Source organism: Pomacea canaliculata, linkage group LG6 (assembly GCF_003073045.1).
Source record: "Pomacea canaliculata isolate SZHN2017 linkage group LG6, ASM307304v1, whole genome shotgun sequence".
In the NCBI taxonomy this organism is placed as follows: Eukaryota; Metazoa; Mollusca; class Gastropoda; order Architaenioglossa; family Ampullariidae; genus Pomacea; species Pomacea canaliculata.
Window position 1 is genome coordinate 11,770,614 of NC_037595.1, and position 16,750 is coordinate 11,787,363.

The following is a 16,750-nucleotide window of genomic DNA, read 5'->3' on the forward strand; positions in this document are numbered from 1 at the left end:
CACTTGTTCTCAGTACAGCAGAAAAATTCTGTAGTTTCCTTCTTTTGTGTCCATGCAGCCCACAGGACCCATGAATGGTTATTAATAAATTAATTGTAGGATTAGCATGACAGTTTCAAGCACCATTTGCAATTTTTTTTCCATAAAAGTGGGAATTGCAAGGGTGGAAAGAGATAGCAAATTTTCAGCTGACATAATGAAATATAAAATATCACCTTTGGAAGTGGACCATTACAGAGATAGTAGCATTCAGCACTACCTGCTTATCCAGTAGAAAGCACAGAACAAGGAAAATGTTCTCTCCAAAGTTATCCACTTTTTGCAGTAATGGTTGATTATCACAGTTTTTAGCTATGTTTTCAGAAGTAATACCTTACACTTGCAAACACAAAGTGGAAAGATGAGGGAGAGATTGTCTAGTTAAGTAAAAGACACTGGCCAGTGTTGACAATTCAACTTGTAGTTCTGTTTTACAGTCCAAGAATTCAGACAATTAGTTAAAATCTACATTTCATGAAAGCAGTGTCATCATTAGGTCACAATACAAATAATAGTGTCCACATACACCATAAACCACAATCTGCAGGCCACATGGCAGGTACCTCAAATCAAAACACACATCAACACAAAGTCCAGTGCAAAGAAGACATCAGATGAAACAAAACAAAAAACAGCAGCACCCTCCAGGCAGTTGGGTGAAGATGATAATAATAAATGTATGATAGCACATAATCACACACAAAGGAACATGCTCTCAGTGCTTAAGACAAGTAGGGGACATAGCTTAAGAAGGATGTAAGGAGAAACAACCTATGCAGACAATAAAAGAAAAATATTGAAGGCACAAAGAGAAATCACTGAATAAACACTAAGGACATCATTATCCATTTTTCTTGCCTTAAAATAAAGGATTGGATGATTGCTGATTGGGAAAAGCAAAAACAACAGCAATACAAAACAGTGGCCTTCTCCCATCCTCCAAAAGTACTATTATTGATTATAATAATGTTGACAATAATACTGAAAATGGTGATGAAGAAAAATAAGTTGGTCTGAAAAATATGTTTGTCAAGAAGTAAAGTTCATTTTTCAGCAATCTTACTCTCTTGTTTTCCCTCCTAGTTCAACGCTTATTTGTCTTTACCTAAAGATCATTGCATGAAGAAGATCCTGAAAATCAGCAGCATGTTGCCAAGCTCTCTCTTGCAAAGAACTGTGATTCATCTGGGATGAACACAGACAACATGACTTTTCTGGTGAGGATTCTTTGACAGCATGTTCAAGAATTTCTCTTTAGCCACCTTTACAGCATGTGAATAAAGCTTATTTCAAACCACTATTTCAAACCAGCATCCTGAAAAATAAAACATTAAAAATTGTAATAGCACAATATTGTTTATACTAAAAAGCTTTCAAAATATAAAACTAGTATTCCTAGTTGGAGGAGATAAACTTGGTGTAAGCCTTTTAAATCTATGTTTAAAATGCACAGTTCTAAGGGAACAGATAACTAAACCCACATACCAGCAAGGCAACCGCAAAAAAATGTGCAACTGGATGGAAACACATGACTTTTATAATAAACAGCGTTTATGTTTCATGACCCATAAAAGGAGCAATCAAAGAACTTTCCTGCGCGAAATGATAATGGTCGAAATAAATATGACATAGTACTTTGTTGAACGTTGTTATTATGGAGATGATCAATATCATAGCATTAAACGCTAGAAAACAGAAATAAAGAAACGAAATGGTTGGCGAGTTACAAGTGCGTTCGCAACTTTCTATTTCCAGCAGTTCGTGCTACAACATAGTGGGTGTTGGATACTGAAATACATCTATAGTTCTGAATCGACTAAGACGAGTACTAATACAATTTCGTGGTTTAAAACATCTGGAATAAAATAGTAAACAATTTAAAAATATAATTTCAGTGAGCAAGAAACCTACTACAAAATGATTACTGTTGCATTTCAATGATTAACATAAAGTATAATTACATTTATGTGGAAAGCTTTAGGTTATCAGCACACAACTGATCTCACCAATTTTTGGTTTAATTTTCGATTTCGCAGCGAAATGAAAGAAGAGTCCTGTTTGGTTTGGGAGTAATCTGCCCGAGAAATTTAAAACATTTCATGCGCTTTTTGCCTCACAAACTATAGATGATATACTGCTAGTGTTTTTTAAATATCATACAAAGAATGTTGATTCACAAGTAAAAGGACTGCATACAGTTATAACAATTAAATCGTCAGCAAGAACCTCACCTAGCAGACGAGAGGAGAGCTCTCATGTGCCCAAACATAAAAGTTGGTTTCACATGAGTGCTTTGCTGTTTAGGAAGAAATACGAATCTAAAATAGGTAATTTTTTGACTGAGACATTTAATTTAGCATGTATAAACTTTTATTACAATGAAAAAACTTTTAAAAACTAATTCATATATTATCTATGAACTGTAGATTCTGTAACTAAGCTACTTTTTTTTTTTTTTTGCCATGGACCATTTGGGTATTTATATAACATACAAAATAATCAACTTACAAATTGTCCTGATATATTTGGTCAAACATTTAAACAACTCATCCTAGTGATAATTGAACTGCCTCTCCAGCATCACAATGGCTTATTTTATTATTTCAAAATATGCGTTATTTTTGTGATTCACTTTATATTCATACATTTATATGAAAAACCCCCACCGAGCTTTATCGAATTTCGAGTCCCTTGGAAGGGCCAGACCAAAGAATTTTGCTGGGCTTTTGCGGTTATCCCCACCTCAGAACTACGGTACTTGTACTAGCAGTAGTAGATACATCCTCTTCGATCAATAAATGCTACAGCGCAGCACTAGTTGTACAGTATATAGCATTACCTCCCGATGGTCGTATGTCAATGCTACCATGATTAGAAGAAAGAGCGTCGGATATTATTTTCTTGTTTGTTTGTTGTTTTTTTTCTGTGTGATCGAGATTTGTTTAAGAGTGAATCATGGAACTCTTAAACTTTTAGCAAAAATAAACAAGAGTTCAGTCTTATATGTTTCATTCATTTCAGTGTGGTATTTCATTGCAAACATTTAGACCTTTTATATCCAGACAACATATGTCGCTAGAATAAAAGTACAAACATAAAACCAATCAAGCATGATTTGATTGTCTTCGTAAGAATGATGACAAATAAAAAATTCCTTTTAGCAGTGACAGTCATCAGAACACAAATGGCATGTGTTATGTAAAGATATGTTACAGATAAGAGATGCTTGGTTTATTACTTATCTTATTATATCTTATATTATTACTTATTACTTATCACAGAGCTGGGACAAGGGCAAGTTTCAGATGTGGCAGATTAACTGGTCATGTTTCACACCAGTCTTCCCACCAAAACCCTTCAAGACAACAACACTCAGACAGAGGATAAAGCAAGCAACATACAAAGTGTGCCCCCAAACATAATGTTCCAGCCAACAAGATTTAGCCGATTTCAGGTTCTGCCTCCTGTGCTGTGTACACGCCGTTTGTACATCTATGTCATAGTCCTTCTGGTTGTTGGCCTCCTTGTGCTTTTGCTGCGAACCATTGCTTCCATGCGCCTTGCATTCGTCCATTATCACTTGGAGTCTGACACTGATGGGGAATTGGTTATTTTGCCAGAAGAGTTTACGCAATCAAAAGGAGCTTTCTGTCTGGATGGTTCACCTCCTGCTTATTATTACCGACAGAGTAAGCGAAATCCTTAGTTCCACTGTGAATTTCAAGACAAAAATAGCTTTAGGATTGTGGTTAATTATTTATCATGGTTGTGCATTTTTTTTATGGGATTAGAAATAAAGGAAGGCAGATAAGAAGATAATATGTGGCATAAGCTTATTTTTAAATACTGAAAATATGAGCAAGGGAAGTTGCATTATTTGTGATATTTTATTGGATGTTTTTAGAAATTGGAAGGTAAAGATTATATTGTGGTAAAATAAGATCTCACTGTAATAATGATAGGGCTGATCGATGATCCGCACAGCAAGACTGCATTTTGCATTCGCAGGTGATGTACCTGCAGTTCGATTTTGGATCATCCATCTTCAAAGTGGAGGATGGTGTACCACCAAAGAAGAATGCTATGATAGGTATCATTAAACTTACTCTGGGGGTAAAACTCCTGATTATCCATTTCTTCTGTTTGCTAATGGTATTGTCTTGTGTACGTCCATGTAGGCAAACATGCATAAGTATGTGTGTGTGTTACTGCCTGTGTAAATAAACTTTGTTTTGATTTGTCCATCTTAGGAGTTTCAGCAGCCTTGGTTCAAGCCTGAAGGCACACATATCACAGCCACTAAGAGGGATAATGTCTAGTGACTGTAATGTCAATCCCAGTTTCTGCATGTGGCATTTTGTAGACTTGCTATATTGTGATGGAGGATCCTTTCTGGGTAAATTAACATAAAAGTCTTTTATAGCAATTCTATTAGAAAATATAGTCATTTCAAAATGTTATCAGTGCATTAGTATCTGTACCATTAAGCTTATTTTCAGGAAGATTTTTTGTTGTTGTTTTGTTCAGGTGGGATGAGTGGGGCGAGTGGGTGATGGACTCGGTTATTAACTGGAATCAAATAAATACTTGAACAAGCTAAAGTAGTTCATTGGTGCAGCAATAAGGTGCTTGTTATCAAAAATCAGAATCAGGGCAGGATTAGCTTGTCACAGTGTAGTTTTAGATGCTGATTCAGCATAAAATAACAATAACATAATTCACTGCATGCAAATACTGCAAAATGTAAAACAACCTGTCTCTTTCTTCAGAAGTGGTTGCAAATATGTGAGTAATGTAACCTGTCAATGCACTTTTTTTTGGTGGGGGGGGCAAAGAGGGAGAGGGAGGTTGGGAAGGGGGAGAGTAATGGTAGGAGGAGGAATAACGCAACCTGGAAAATGACATTTTTTTTATCCTAGGAAACAGGACTGAACCTCTGTTAATGAACTCCAAGCAACTGTACCTGAGAGGAGCCATTGTGTTTGATGTTCTTATTGACTACCTGAGGACATACACTTTGTTCAGAGATGCAGAGCAGATAATATTAACAGGCTCTTCAGGTTTGTCTACTTTTGTTTCAGATTATAATGGATTTTTAAAAAAATTTGTAATATGCATAAACTAATTATATTCTCTTGGTGCTGCTTTTTACTAAAAGTAGCTAGTGTAACATGACAATGAGCATACTTTCTGGTGAAGATTGTTTTTTAAACCAACAGTCACTAGATGCTGTTGGTGGTAATGACAACAATAATGATAATAACCTTTGGCCTGACTGCTGTATTTTATATCTTAAAACTAGTAGCTGGTAAAGTTCATAGATTCAAGAGTGGAAAGAGGCTAAAGACAGACAAAAGTTATGTCAGACAAATCAGTTACAAACCATTGTTCTTGTTCCAAATCTCAACTGTCTGATTCTCCACCAGCAAGTAAGCCTCCCCACATCCCCACCACTGTCAGAAAACAAGGTGAAGGTCATGCTCAGCCTCAATGAGCCATCATCATCAGAAGTGGTCATGCAGTTTTACAGTGTTGCCTGTGCCTATCAGCTATATACTGTGATAGGCGAAGGTCATAAATATATAATACACAGTGCATCTAGCTCAGCACTTGCAGGACTGCAGGTGGCTATTAAATGGATTGATCTAGAAAACCTAGATCAAGCGTTCTCTTATGTATAGGAAAAAAGTTGTATTAACCAAGAAGTTACAACTTGAGGCTATTTTACTACGTTACTGTAGCTTTTTTATTGTCATGGACAGTGGCCTGCAGCATGCCTATTTCAAAGCAGGACTACCAAATCTGACATTTACAGTGTGTTCATCTTGGCCTGCGAGCTGACCAATGGACAGGCACCCTTTACAGAAATGCCTATTACTCCGATGCTGCTAGACAAGATCAGTGGAACAAAACCTATGCTAGCTTACTCCACCACCGTGGGACAGTTCTTCATGCTTCTTCGATTCCAGAATTGACAACTGTATGCTCACACTGCTGAATGCTGCTTGTAAAAGAAATTCTGAACTGTGGCCAATGAACAGTTAGGCTGCCATGTGTGTAGATGTATGTGTACATCATCTTGTATATTATTGTTGTTTCTTCTTGTATCAGCTGGTGGACTAGGAGCCCTCATTCATGCTGACCGTCTTCGTCAACGTTTGCCAGAAACAGTGATCACACTTCACCTGGTGATTGATGGGTCCTTGTTCCTGGATGTGCTGGACATCAACGGTGTCCCCACTATGGCCAACTTACTTCACAACATGTACTCACTGCATCATGCATTTAGTAAGCAGCTAATAGCTAAAGCATATTTGAAATACTTTTGATCGAGATGCTAGAAAACAGCTGATTGTACTGCAGGCAGTTTTTCATCCAGTGCCATGGGTAAATGTAAATGCTATTACTGCTAATTCAGACCAAAGTGGTTAGTAGTAACTAGATCTAAAAGCTGGCAAGGGGATTGAAAAGGGATGAAAAGCAGGTGTGCTATCCCACAATTTATTAAAAGTTAGTAAGAGGATCTGTAAGTTTGTTTTCAATGTATCACTGGTCAGGCAGCCATTTTCCACTTCTCTTTTGCATGTTCTTACAAGCGTTTGAATCAAAGTTGCAGAGGATTTACTAAGGCCTTCTAGCATTTAATTAAGCCTTTTAATTTATTCTTTTGCCATCTATGTAAACATTGCATCCTTCTTAAGCGTTATAAGACCATTTCAAAAAGTCCTTCTGATTTGTCCAAGACATAACCAAATCTCATTTCATACTGCATAAAAGTAATGTCTATATACCATGTATCTTTTAAATTCAGATTCAGCTGGCATCAAGGAGTGTACGCGTCTAATGAATCAAGAAGAAGAGTGGCGATGCATTCTTCCAGAATTGTATCACAAGTTTGTCTTCTCTCCCATTTTTTTCATTAACTCTTTGTATGACACATGGTTCAGAGATAATGCATTGGGTATTAGTTGCTCAGCACAGGAGTGTCCGTCTACACATCTGACGCAGGTGGAAAGTTTCAAGAGTAGGCTTTTGCAAGAGGGGATGGAGATTCTGAAGCTGAAAAAGAATGGTCTTTTCTTCACTCCTTGCCCAGCACACACTTTTCTGATGTCTCGACGCTTCTCACTGATCACAGCAATAGAGCACTCTGTTCAGCAAGCTTTAAGTGCCTGGATCAACCATCAAGGCAATAGCCGTAACTTGGCAGAAGTTGTTCCTTTGCAAGAGGCTTTAAAGAAGTGTCCAGACATGAAGGTTTGATGCTGAAGGTTTTGTGTGCATTTGTGTTGATGCAAACGTGGATACATACAGGATATAATGGAGAAAGGCAGGAAAAAGTTAGCTTCTTGATGATTTTTAGTGGAGTTCTTTAAAGCCCACATCATTAGCCTCAAGAAGAGCATTAGCATGGATTATCACCTCACTGTTAAGGGGTTTGCACAAAGTATAGAAAGAACTTTGTTGTCAGAATTATATTCTGGCCATAACATGATCAGCAAATAAAGCACCCTTATGAACCCAGCAGTTAAATGATAGCAAATTAATCAACATTTAAAATAATTATAATTCAAAATAATTATTTTTTATAAAATAATTTTTTTCATTATTAAAAAATATTTTATTTGAGTGCTCTGGATCTCTTAATTGTTGTCTGTAACTTTGTTCATAAACTGCTTTGTAAAATGAGGTTGTCGGGAAGCAGCATTTGTTCAGTCATACTCATGCAAACATTATTTTCAGTCTCAGATTTATTTACTTGCGTACCACAGTATGGTGCCATCTTGTTCCTCCATTAACACATAAAATAAGATGCAAAAATGCTAACAGCTGATGAATGATGGCATTTGCTCAGAACACAGTGATGATAATTTTTTGAAACTTGTTTTCACTCATTCCCCCATGCCAACCTGCTTAGGATATATGAATTACAGTCCTAAACAAAAATCGTTTGCATTTTCGAGTGTATAACAGCTATTGTAAATTTGTGTTCTTAAATAGGGTTGTAATCAAAATAAAGTGTCTGGTCCACGAAGACAAGCTCAGTACTTAACAGAAAAAAAAACTGAATCACAATTCAAGAAGTTAAAAACAAAGACAGCCTACATCTGAAGCATAAGTACATGATGCAGCAATGTGCTGGATAAATATCCATTTGTTCTTGGGTAGAAAAATTGAAAACAGCAACCTAGCGAATAGAACAAAGGCAGAGATTAATATAGATAATAAAAATGCATATGAAAAAAGTGGTCTCTTCCGTAGGCAGTCAGCAAAAGGGGTGATTGCAGTTAAATTGCAGATCTAAGGCAACAGTTACCAGGACATGATAAATATGGTCAGGGATATATTTTTTCCTGTGACTAAAACCCTTTATATCTAAGAGGACATATCATGTCTTGCATAATATCTATATAGGTTCGGGGGAAAATCTTACTGAAATAATTTAGCTTTGCAGCAGACAATTCCTGTGCACTTAACAATACCATTGATGAACATGGCTTGCATGGGAAGAAAATATAGTCTTTCTGGTCGGTCTTTCATCTGTTGTAATATTTGATGCTGCTGATTTTTGAAGCATATATACTTCTGCTGTAATATTTCAAATGAGCTTGGTGTTGACATTATTCCAAAATTTCATATATATACACAAACATGTGTGAACATACAAAATGAACTTTATTGGCATGTAGGTATTTTTTTCTGTGGAACCCAGTGTCGTGAACCCAGTGGTTTGTTTTCAATACAAACTTTTTACATTTCCTAAATAAAACTTCCTATCAAAATGTGCATTCAAATTTTGTTAAAGCCAGGTGCCAAATAATCCATCTTTGTTGCATAAATGATGTGCATTTTTAGTCAATCTTACTACATTTACAGGGGGAAAAAAATCTCCATAGAAGTGGCATATTGAACCAGTCATTTCAAACTTTAACATGTTGACATTTATCTGTGACACTGACTTCATTGTTGGATTTTATGAACAAATAAGTGCCTGTAACAAATTATTATCTGATGACTTTCTCCTCACCTTAAGAAAAAGCAGGCTAGGTCTGTGTGCGGATAAACTGTGTTTTATTTTTATCTCATTATTTGTCTTCACTGCAAGTCAATATATCTTGAGACTGTTCAGCGCTGAACAAGAATGATGATGAAATATTGGATTTGTTAAAAAAGGATGACGGGTATTGCTTGGCATGGTAGTCCATTAAAATGGTGCGGAATGTCTTTTGAGCAAATGGGTTCCCCCCCTCCCCTTAAGGGTAGTGGTGGTGGGCAAGATTTTACCTTTTTTTTTTTTTCAAGTTTTAGGGGCAACGAATCCATTATTGGTTTGAGGGTAATGTGCTGTGCTCGTGAATTTATCAAAACAATTTAAGTGAAATGAGACATTTTATTTAAATGTATGTGCTTAAAGTGCAGTCTCATTGTTTTTATATGGTAAAATATCTGTTATGGAAAGTACATGCAGTATGTATACATGTACATTTTGAGACTATGCAAATCAACTTGTATTTTTATGATGATGTGGGGTATCTGATTTTTTTTTTTTAATGGATTGGCAAGACAGGATGCTCCCCAAATGCAGCAGGAGATTTATTTTAAGATCAAAATTTTATCTTGAACTACTTGCTTGAGAATATAATCATCAAACTATTGTGTGGTGTAACAATTCTCCAACCTGACTTTATACTTAATGTTTTTTTCTTCTAGGTGGTGGTTCCCCCATCCCCCCATAGCCTTCATTACAGAATTGCTACACGTAGGGCACTTGTTCTGGATTTGTCATCCAGTAACTGTGTGCACAAGACAGCTAGCAGTGAAGCAAAATGCACAGTCTTGTGCAGTCATATTTCTTAACAGCAATATTTTTGTATGATGGATTATTCTAGGTGTACAATTTAAATTTAAAGGTTTTTAAGTATGGGATCATATTTTGGTGAAATGTGCATATTTTTACCTAGACCTGTGTTGAAAATCTTACATCTCTGCACATGAGAATTTATTCCTATGTACATTTTCTCTGTTTACAAGTCTGTGCCTCAAGTTTGTCTTTTACAACATGCATTTATCTCCATGGTGAGCCACGATTAACTCAGTGTGTCTGTGGGATGTGCTTGCGAGAGAATGTACATTCTGTTGGCAAATGTCAGTAATAATAACTATTTTGATGAAAATATCTAAGTTTTAAAAATCTCCTTTAAATAAAGAGAAAAACAATCCTCAGACATTTCCTCACTTTAATTAACAGTCTTTCCAGTTTCAAGTAATCACCATTTACAAACTAGATTTTTTATGAATCCAACCCAGTTTTTTATAACAGAAATTCTGTTTTTTACTTAATCATCGTCCATACTGACAGATGAAGCAAATAAAATAAATGGCAGTCTATTCTAACATCACAATGGCATTGTGATCACATGTTTACTTTATTGATGCATGTTTGTGACCCCAGAATGTCTGTGGGTATAAAGATGCTGGTATGTAAAATTGGAATTAAAATGCATAACTTGAAAAGTTTTAGTGAAATAAAATGTTCACTGGAAAAAATGTGATCCAGTGCAATCAAAACCCTTTGTTAAGTATGTCTTCACTATGAATAGGTGTAAATGTGATAGAGATTATGGACCATGTAATAACAGTGTGTGTGTGTGCAACTTAAGGCAACACTTAACACCCATCTAACTTGACTAAGCAATTCTTAATGACCAAGGGCATTGTTAGGGTATTCTTTGTAACTTTGGTGTAAGCCTTTGTTAAGTCTTGTAAACTTTGTGTAAAGTCTTGGTAAATATTCTTTCAGGTGCCCACTGCACTCTTTGGTTGTTAGATACAGCATTGTGCACTAACTCCAAAGATGTGTAAAATAATGTCTAATACGTATGGTTGCTATTATAAGACTAAATGACATTGAAAGTTGAAAGAGCAAGTGTGAATGTGGTAGATTACTGTCAGTTTTGAAACAATAATTGGTGCAAGCACTTAACTTTTGTTACAAGGAATGAAAAAAAAAGTACTAAAGCCTGCTAAGTAGTATGTAAATCAATACAAGATTGTTAATCACTTAACACATCTGCTAGTGTTTAAGCCACACTATAAAAATGACTCCTCAGCAAGCACTGGCTATTTACAGAAACAACATTCTGGCAACTTTACAATATTCTAATGAGCAAAAGAATGTGAGGAGTAAGGAAAGAGATAAACCAGCCTCATGACAAATATGGTAATATGAAGTATATACAGATTTATAAATGTCAGGAACAAGAACAATGTCTGATCGAACAAAAATGATAATGACTCCAGGACTAAGTCAATGCTAAGATGCTGTTTATTCAGCAGCTTGATTTACTCTTATAAAGAGAATTCGAAAGGAAAGCAAGTATCTTAGAGCTTGGCTCTATTCCTGAGTGTCCACTCACGAATGCACAATCTGGTGCCGAGCTATTTCACAGACATTATATCCAAATCAAATTAAATTTCAGTGCATACAAAACTGCTGGCTGGAAGACAACAGAAAAAGAAAAAAACAATTCAGGTGCTAGGTGTTAAAAAAGGTGTTACTCCATTAAACTGTCATTACCCAGAGAAATCTTTAATGCCCCTCTTGAAAAATGGGGAAGGTTCTCTCAGCAGGTCAACAGGGCTGTGCGATTTCAAATGCAGTCTGTGCTTCACTGGTAACATTGTTGCAGGCAAGGCGTGGCATCCTTCAGGCAAGTTGAATCCTCATGAACACCCTTATCTTCAGTTTCTTATGGTGGTCAGTAGCTCTTTGGATGCCAAAACCAGCTGTGAGTTTCCAATCTATGTGGATTCCTTGGGGGTTTTGTTCATATGCTTGTCACCTCTGAGCTCAACTTACCACTCTGAGCTACATACTAATGTTAAGGCATGCAGATTACGCTTTCTGCAGCTTGAATCTCATGGTTAAACCTTGGCAGTCCTGTTAGATAATAGATACTTTTCTTCTTCACATATCACCATGTGGGGAAGTCACAGCTGAAGCAAAGGATGGCATTATTCTGCTCCTTGCCATGACAAAGATAAACCTGACATTTGCCAAACTGAGTTGTGTGACCAGCTATGCCATTAGTGCAAGCCATTGTGAATCCTGGCATCCAAATTTATGTCATTCTATTGTAAGTAATCCTAAATTGATCTTGCTTTGTAATATGCATATGATGTTTTCTTGTTTAAAAGTTTTATGTAGAGAAAAATACTAGCTGTGACAAGAAAGAGAATTTTTAAATAACAACAATAAAAAAAGAAAATATTGTGACACATCTGAAGAAGTCTCATTAGCTCGCAAGAATTTTTTCATGGATGAGCAATCTTGATATCAACAGTGAATATCTACTTTTGTTTTTACAGAAAGTTAGACTATACAGTCGTCCTGATTACAGCAAACAGCACGGGGCATATCTACAGGATCTTCTAAAACAGCAACAGAGTATTAGCATATCTACATAACCATCCAGAGATGGCAGTAAAACAGTACACATATCTACAGACCCTTCTCAGATAACTAGAGTTCCACTGTATCCACAGAACCAGCTAACAAAAAAGCATGAAACAGTATGTACAGAGTCTGTACTGTGGAGATTTTCCACAAAAAACTCAAAGGACATCACTAATAATAATAAAAAAAAAATTGACAAGAAGTTTCATGGTGAAATCTCAAACCGTTTGACCTGCTCCACAGTTATGCATTGGCCCAAAACATTCTGTGCTTCTGAACCTCAGCAAAAAACAGTGTTTGAAATGTCACAACCTGTTCAGCCACATTAGGTTACATTCATGCTAATTATTAAAAATCAAACATTTTAATTACAAGTCTATACACATGAGTGTAATGCACAACTGTTCTCCATAAACCAACAGACTCATGGGAACCAAGAGCTATACACAACTTACCATCACACAAGTAACATCAAATTGCCATTAGTTAAGAATGTGATATGCAATATTATTATTTATTTAATGGAATATAACTGCTGCTTTTAAGCCCAACAACTTGCTGATGTCTATTTTAGACTTCTAACCGACATGCTACATTCTACAATAGATACTCATCTGGACAATATGTCAAATGAGCATCCCCTGTTTTAACATGAAACATCAAACAGCAAACACATCAGACATGATCCAACCTTCAGCAAAGCGTAAATACTTTCTTCGTTGGCAAACAAATTACGACTGTGATCCCTTACAAACAACTTGAAATTACTTAATCAGGATAGTATTTGCATGCAAAAGCTATTTGTTGGGAGGGAAGAACTTGAAACTTAAGTTTGGCAGCTTTCCATTGTCGCGTGTTGCTTGCTGCAGCGGTATGCGAGGTGGGGCTGATCACAAGTCTTGTCGAGGAAAAGGACCACCATGGTCTACACGGGGGGTTGTGGGACTGTGTGTCCTCGTGCTGGTGTGTGTGGGACGTAGTAGAGCGCTGCAATTTTGTCTCAGGGTGTGCAAGCACCACGCGTGGATTCTTATGTCGCGATGCTCCATCGTGGGGGATGGTGGAGATTTGTCGCGTGTTGCTTGCTGCAGTAGAGGCGAGAGGGAGTACACCTACATGCCGAAACACTGGGACTACTAAGCAAAACCTTTTCTTGGGGCTGACCACAAGTCTTGTCGGGGAAAAGGACCACCATGGTCTACCCGGGGGTTGTAGGATTGTGTGTCCTCGTGCTGGTGTGTGTGGAACGAAGTAGAACGCCGCAAAAAGAACGAGAAAGGCTCAACCACGGGATCACTCGATCAGAGCGAAAAGCCACCACACAGCCGAAGGATTAACGGACTGCCGTCAGTCAGCACACTGAGGACGAGGTGCAGTTAACCACCTGCGTGTGACCAGACCTGAAGTGTTACCGGACTGTTGGCCAAGCCCCGAGACTCGAGTCGCAACGACGGACTATTTTTATCCCTTCTTCCATATTTTTTTATTATTATTATATATTTTTTTTGAGCCGGCGGTCGCACCATACGACCGCCAATAAATTTTAGTTTTGTGTTGTCGCGTTTTTGTGTCCACTGAGGAGTGATTGGCTTCGTTGCTCGCGTCGGGTGCGCGGGGGTTTGTCTGTGTGATTGCGAGTGTGCATGTGAGAAAGCGAGTCCCGCAACGCCCGATCGCGAGAAAGGCCGCGGAGGTGAGAGCGGTGGCCGTCAGAGTACCCCCCTACCCCACCGGGAGGTGCGGCGTGTGCACATCAGGCCCGTATCCCGAGTAATGTAGAGGGTGCCGGATGTATGGCAGTTGTTTTCCGGAGTTGTCTAGTAATCTTGTTCTTATGCTGGTTAGAGGTAGAATTTTATGTCTCAGGGTGTGCAAGCACCACGCGTGGATTCTTATGTCGCGATGCTCCATCTTGGGGGATGGTGGAGATTTGTCGCGTGTTGCTTGCTGCAGCGGTATGCGAGGTGAGTGGCACAAGGCGAGTAGAGGCACCTACATGCCGAAACACTGGGACTATTAAACAAAACTTCTTTTTTGGGGCTGACCACAAGTCTTGTCGGGGAAAAGGACCACCATGGTCTACCCGGGGGTTGTGGGATTGTGTGTCCTCGTGCTGGTGTGTGTGGGACGAAGAAGCACGCTGCAGAAGAATGAGAAAGGCTCAACCACGGGATCACTCGATCAAACAGAGCGAAAAGCCACCACACAGTCGAAGGATTGACGGACTGCAGTCAGTCAGCACACTGAGGACGAGGTGCAGTTAACCACCTGCGTGTGAGCAGACCTGAAGTGCTACCGGACTGTTGGCCAAGCCCCGAGACTCGAGTCGCAACGACGGCCTGTGTTCGGCGGGTGACTCAGGCAGTGGCCTGGAAGGGGAGGATTAACCCTTTGAACTGTGGTGACAGTTGTGGGCCGCGTCTCTTTTGTTTTTTGTTTGGGGTGCGTGTGTGTTATGGTGGGGCTCTCCCCTATTTGTTTTGTTTGGCCACCTGTATAACAGGGGTTTTGTTTTATTTTTTTCTATCCTTTCTTCCATATTTTTAAATTATATATATATTTGAGCTTGCGGTTGCACCATACGACCGCCAATAAATTTTAGTTTTGTGTTGTCACTTTGTGTCCACTGAGGAGTGATTGGCTTCGTTGCTCGCGTAGGGTGCGCGGGGGTTTGTCTGTGTAATTGCGAGTGTGCATGTGAGAGAGCGAGTCCCGCAACGCCCGATCAGTCATGAACCACCTTCGCGTTACGCGACATCCATCCATCACTAGATTCTGACAAGTATTACAGCTTTACTACTGACAATCCCATAGATCACAATAAAATGTCCATCTGATGCTCTGTCTAAAAGTTGGCCCTCTTGGTCTGTAAGTCATGTTGTCTACATGTGTTCCGCACTGAGCATCCAGGTTAAACGAGGGCAACATCTGCACACCGGGACCATGTCTAGTGACACACTTAGACTACCTTCACAATACCACCTGGGCCTGCAAGACTTGTCTTGCCCATCAGATCCAAGTCGATCTGGCGAGCTGCCAGTCGGCCCTCAGATATGGCCCAGACCACAAGTGACTGGCCACGGTGGCAATCTGTGGGAAAATTTTCAAACATAGCATGACCACTTTTGTGCCTTCATTCAGATAAGGACTACAATACACAGTACTTTTATGCACATAAGAATACACTTTTGTCAAGACCAAAATTTAACACTCACAGCCAGGACTTGCTTTTATCCGAAGCTTGGAAAATCAAACTGAATTCAAATGAGACAGGTAAATAATGATTTATGGCATAAACACATAATAAACCATGCTCAGATCTTAAAAAAAAAAAAAACAGAAAAAAGTTGTTTACCTCCAGCAGCATACAACTTTGGAATGGAAGTGTTGTATTTGTCATTTGGCGTAGCAACATTTCCACGTGGATCAATGTCCACGCTCAGCTCCTCTATTATTTTAGTTTCTGGTCCAACAAAGCCCATTGCCAAGAGTACTAGATCTGCCTTGAACACTCTCTCAGATCCTAAAACAGGCAGCAAAGAAGTAAGAAAGTATGTGCACACATACCACACACACGGACATTAGTTTCCTTCCATACCCAATGAACTCCCAAAAAAGTGTTGTTACCAAACAGATTGGGAAAAAAGTGGGCAGCTTTAAGATATCTGTCAACTTAAAGATGTATAACTCCTATAACTAGGAGCTGTGACTGCACACTTTAGTGGGAAAGACATGTTTCAACCTCATTATCAGAAATAAAAGGAACATTATCTGTGACAAAGGGCTATTATTCACAAACTCAACAACAGGCAGACACATGCAAGAAAATCATGTGCAATAATGACAAGAAGCCACAAAGCAGAGCACAGCACTACAATGAAGTAAATCTTTACAGGCACCTTCTACATCCTGCATCATAAAGCGGCCAGACGCATCCTTCTTCCATTCAATCTTCACAGTGCGCACTCCGGAAACATGGCCGTTTCCATCATCTAAGAACTCTGTGCTCTTTATCTCAAAGATGCGTGGGTCACGACCCCATTTCATCTGCACCTCTTCATGACCATAGTCTACGCGGAAGATCTTGGGCCAGGTGGGCCAGGGGTTATTGGAGGCTCGTGAAGGAGGTGGCTCTGGTAGGATCTCAAATGTTGTTATGCTTTTGGCACCCTGTCATAGAAAATGGTCTAAATTAATGAAATCAACCTCCATTTGAAAAGATGTATAGTGGGTCTCATTTTCATCATGCTGGTC

At 38.5% G+C, this 16,750-nt stretch overlaps 3 protein-coding genes across 11 annotated transcripts in view; 1 reads left to right on the forward strand and 2 right to left on the reverse strand.

Annotated features, from left to right (window-relative positions):
* Positions 1–2,364, reverse strand: part of LOC112565987 — a 26,926-nt gene extending 24,562 nt beyond the window's left edge. For 4 of the 6 annotated variants that reach the window (XR_003099522.1, XR_003099518.1, XM_025241899.1 and 1 more), the window contains exons 1-2: positions 2,001–2,084; positions 1,145–1,354 (exon numbers count right to left, since the gene is read on the reverse strand). The gene's annotated coding sequence lies outside the window, so the exon portion shown is untranslated. Of the gene's footprint in view, positions 1–1,144; positions 1,355–2,000; positions 2,085–2,270 lie in introns of those variants that run through there. The other 2 variants (XR_003099519.1, XR_003099521.1) reach the window with 2 other exon arrangements.
* LOC112565991 (pectin acetylesterase 5-like) lies at positions 2,225–8,541 on the forward strand. Of its 3 annotated transcripts, none has more exons than XM_025241905.1 (7): positions 2,225–2,366; positions 3,321–3,728; positions 4,048–4,129; positions 4,290–4,435; positions 4,959–5,099; positions 6,151–6,327; positions 6,851–8,541. In XM_025241905.1, exons 2-7 carry the CDS (start codon positions 3,365–3,367, stop codon positions 7,300–7,302), a joined length of 1,362 nt encoding a protein of 453 aa, XP_025097690.1. In that variant the 5' UTR covers positions 2,225–2,366; positions 3,321–3,364; the 3' UTR covers positions 7,303–8,541. The 3 variants fall into 3 exon arrangements, with proteins under 3 accessions (XP_025097690.1, XP_025097692.1, XP_025097691.1); XM_025241907.1 differs by lacking the exon at positions 2,225–2,366 and adding an exon at positions 2,483–2,514; XM_025241906.1 differs by lacking the exon at positions 2,225–2,366 and adding an exon at positions 2,532–2,793.
* A 1,722-nt stretch (positions 8,542–10,263) lies between these two features.
* Positions 10,264–16,750, reverse strand: part of LOC112565988 (putative glutamate synthase [NADPH]) — a 51,436-nt gene continuing 44,949 nt past the window's right edge. For both annotated transcript variants that reach the window (XM_025241901.1, XM_025241902.1), the window contains 3 exons: positions 16,396–16,666; positions 15,852–16,019; positions 10,264–15,586 (listed from right to left, as the gene is read on the reverse strand). In XM_025241901.1, coding sequence (XP_025097686.1) covers positions 15,456–15,586; positions 15,852–16,019; positions 16,396–16,666 — 570 coding nt within the window. In that variant the 3' untranslated portion in view covers positions 10,264–15,455. The remainder of the gene's footprint in view (positions 15,587–15,851; positions 16,020–16,395; positions 16,667–16,750) is intronic.

Excerpts from the sequence above, each read along its gene's own strand:
- LOC112565991 (XM_025241905.1), top strand. The coding sequence starts at position 3,365 with ATGTTTCACACCAGTCTTCCCACCAAAACCCTTCAAGACAACAACACT. Across the intron at positions 4,436-4,958 it reads TGATGGAGGATCCTTTCTGG|GAAACAGGACTGAACCTCTG; the intron begins GTAAATTAACAT and ends TTTTTATCCTAG. Across the intron at positions 6,328-6,850 it reads CTCACTGCATCATGCATTTA|ATTCAGCTGGCATCAAGGAG; the intron begins GTAAGCAGCTAA and ends TTTTAAATTCAG.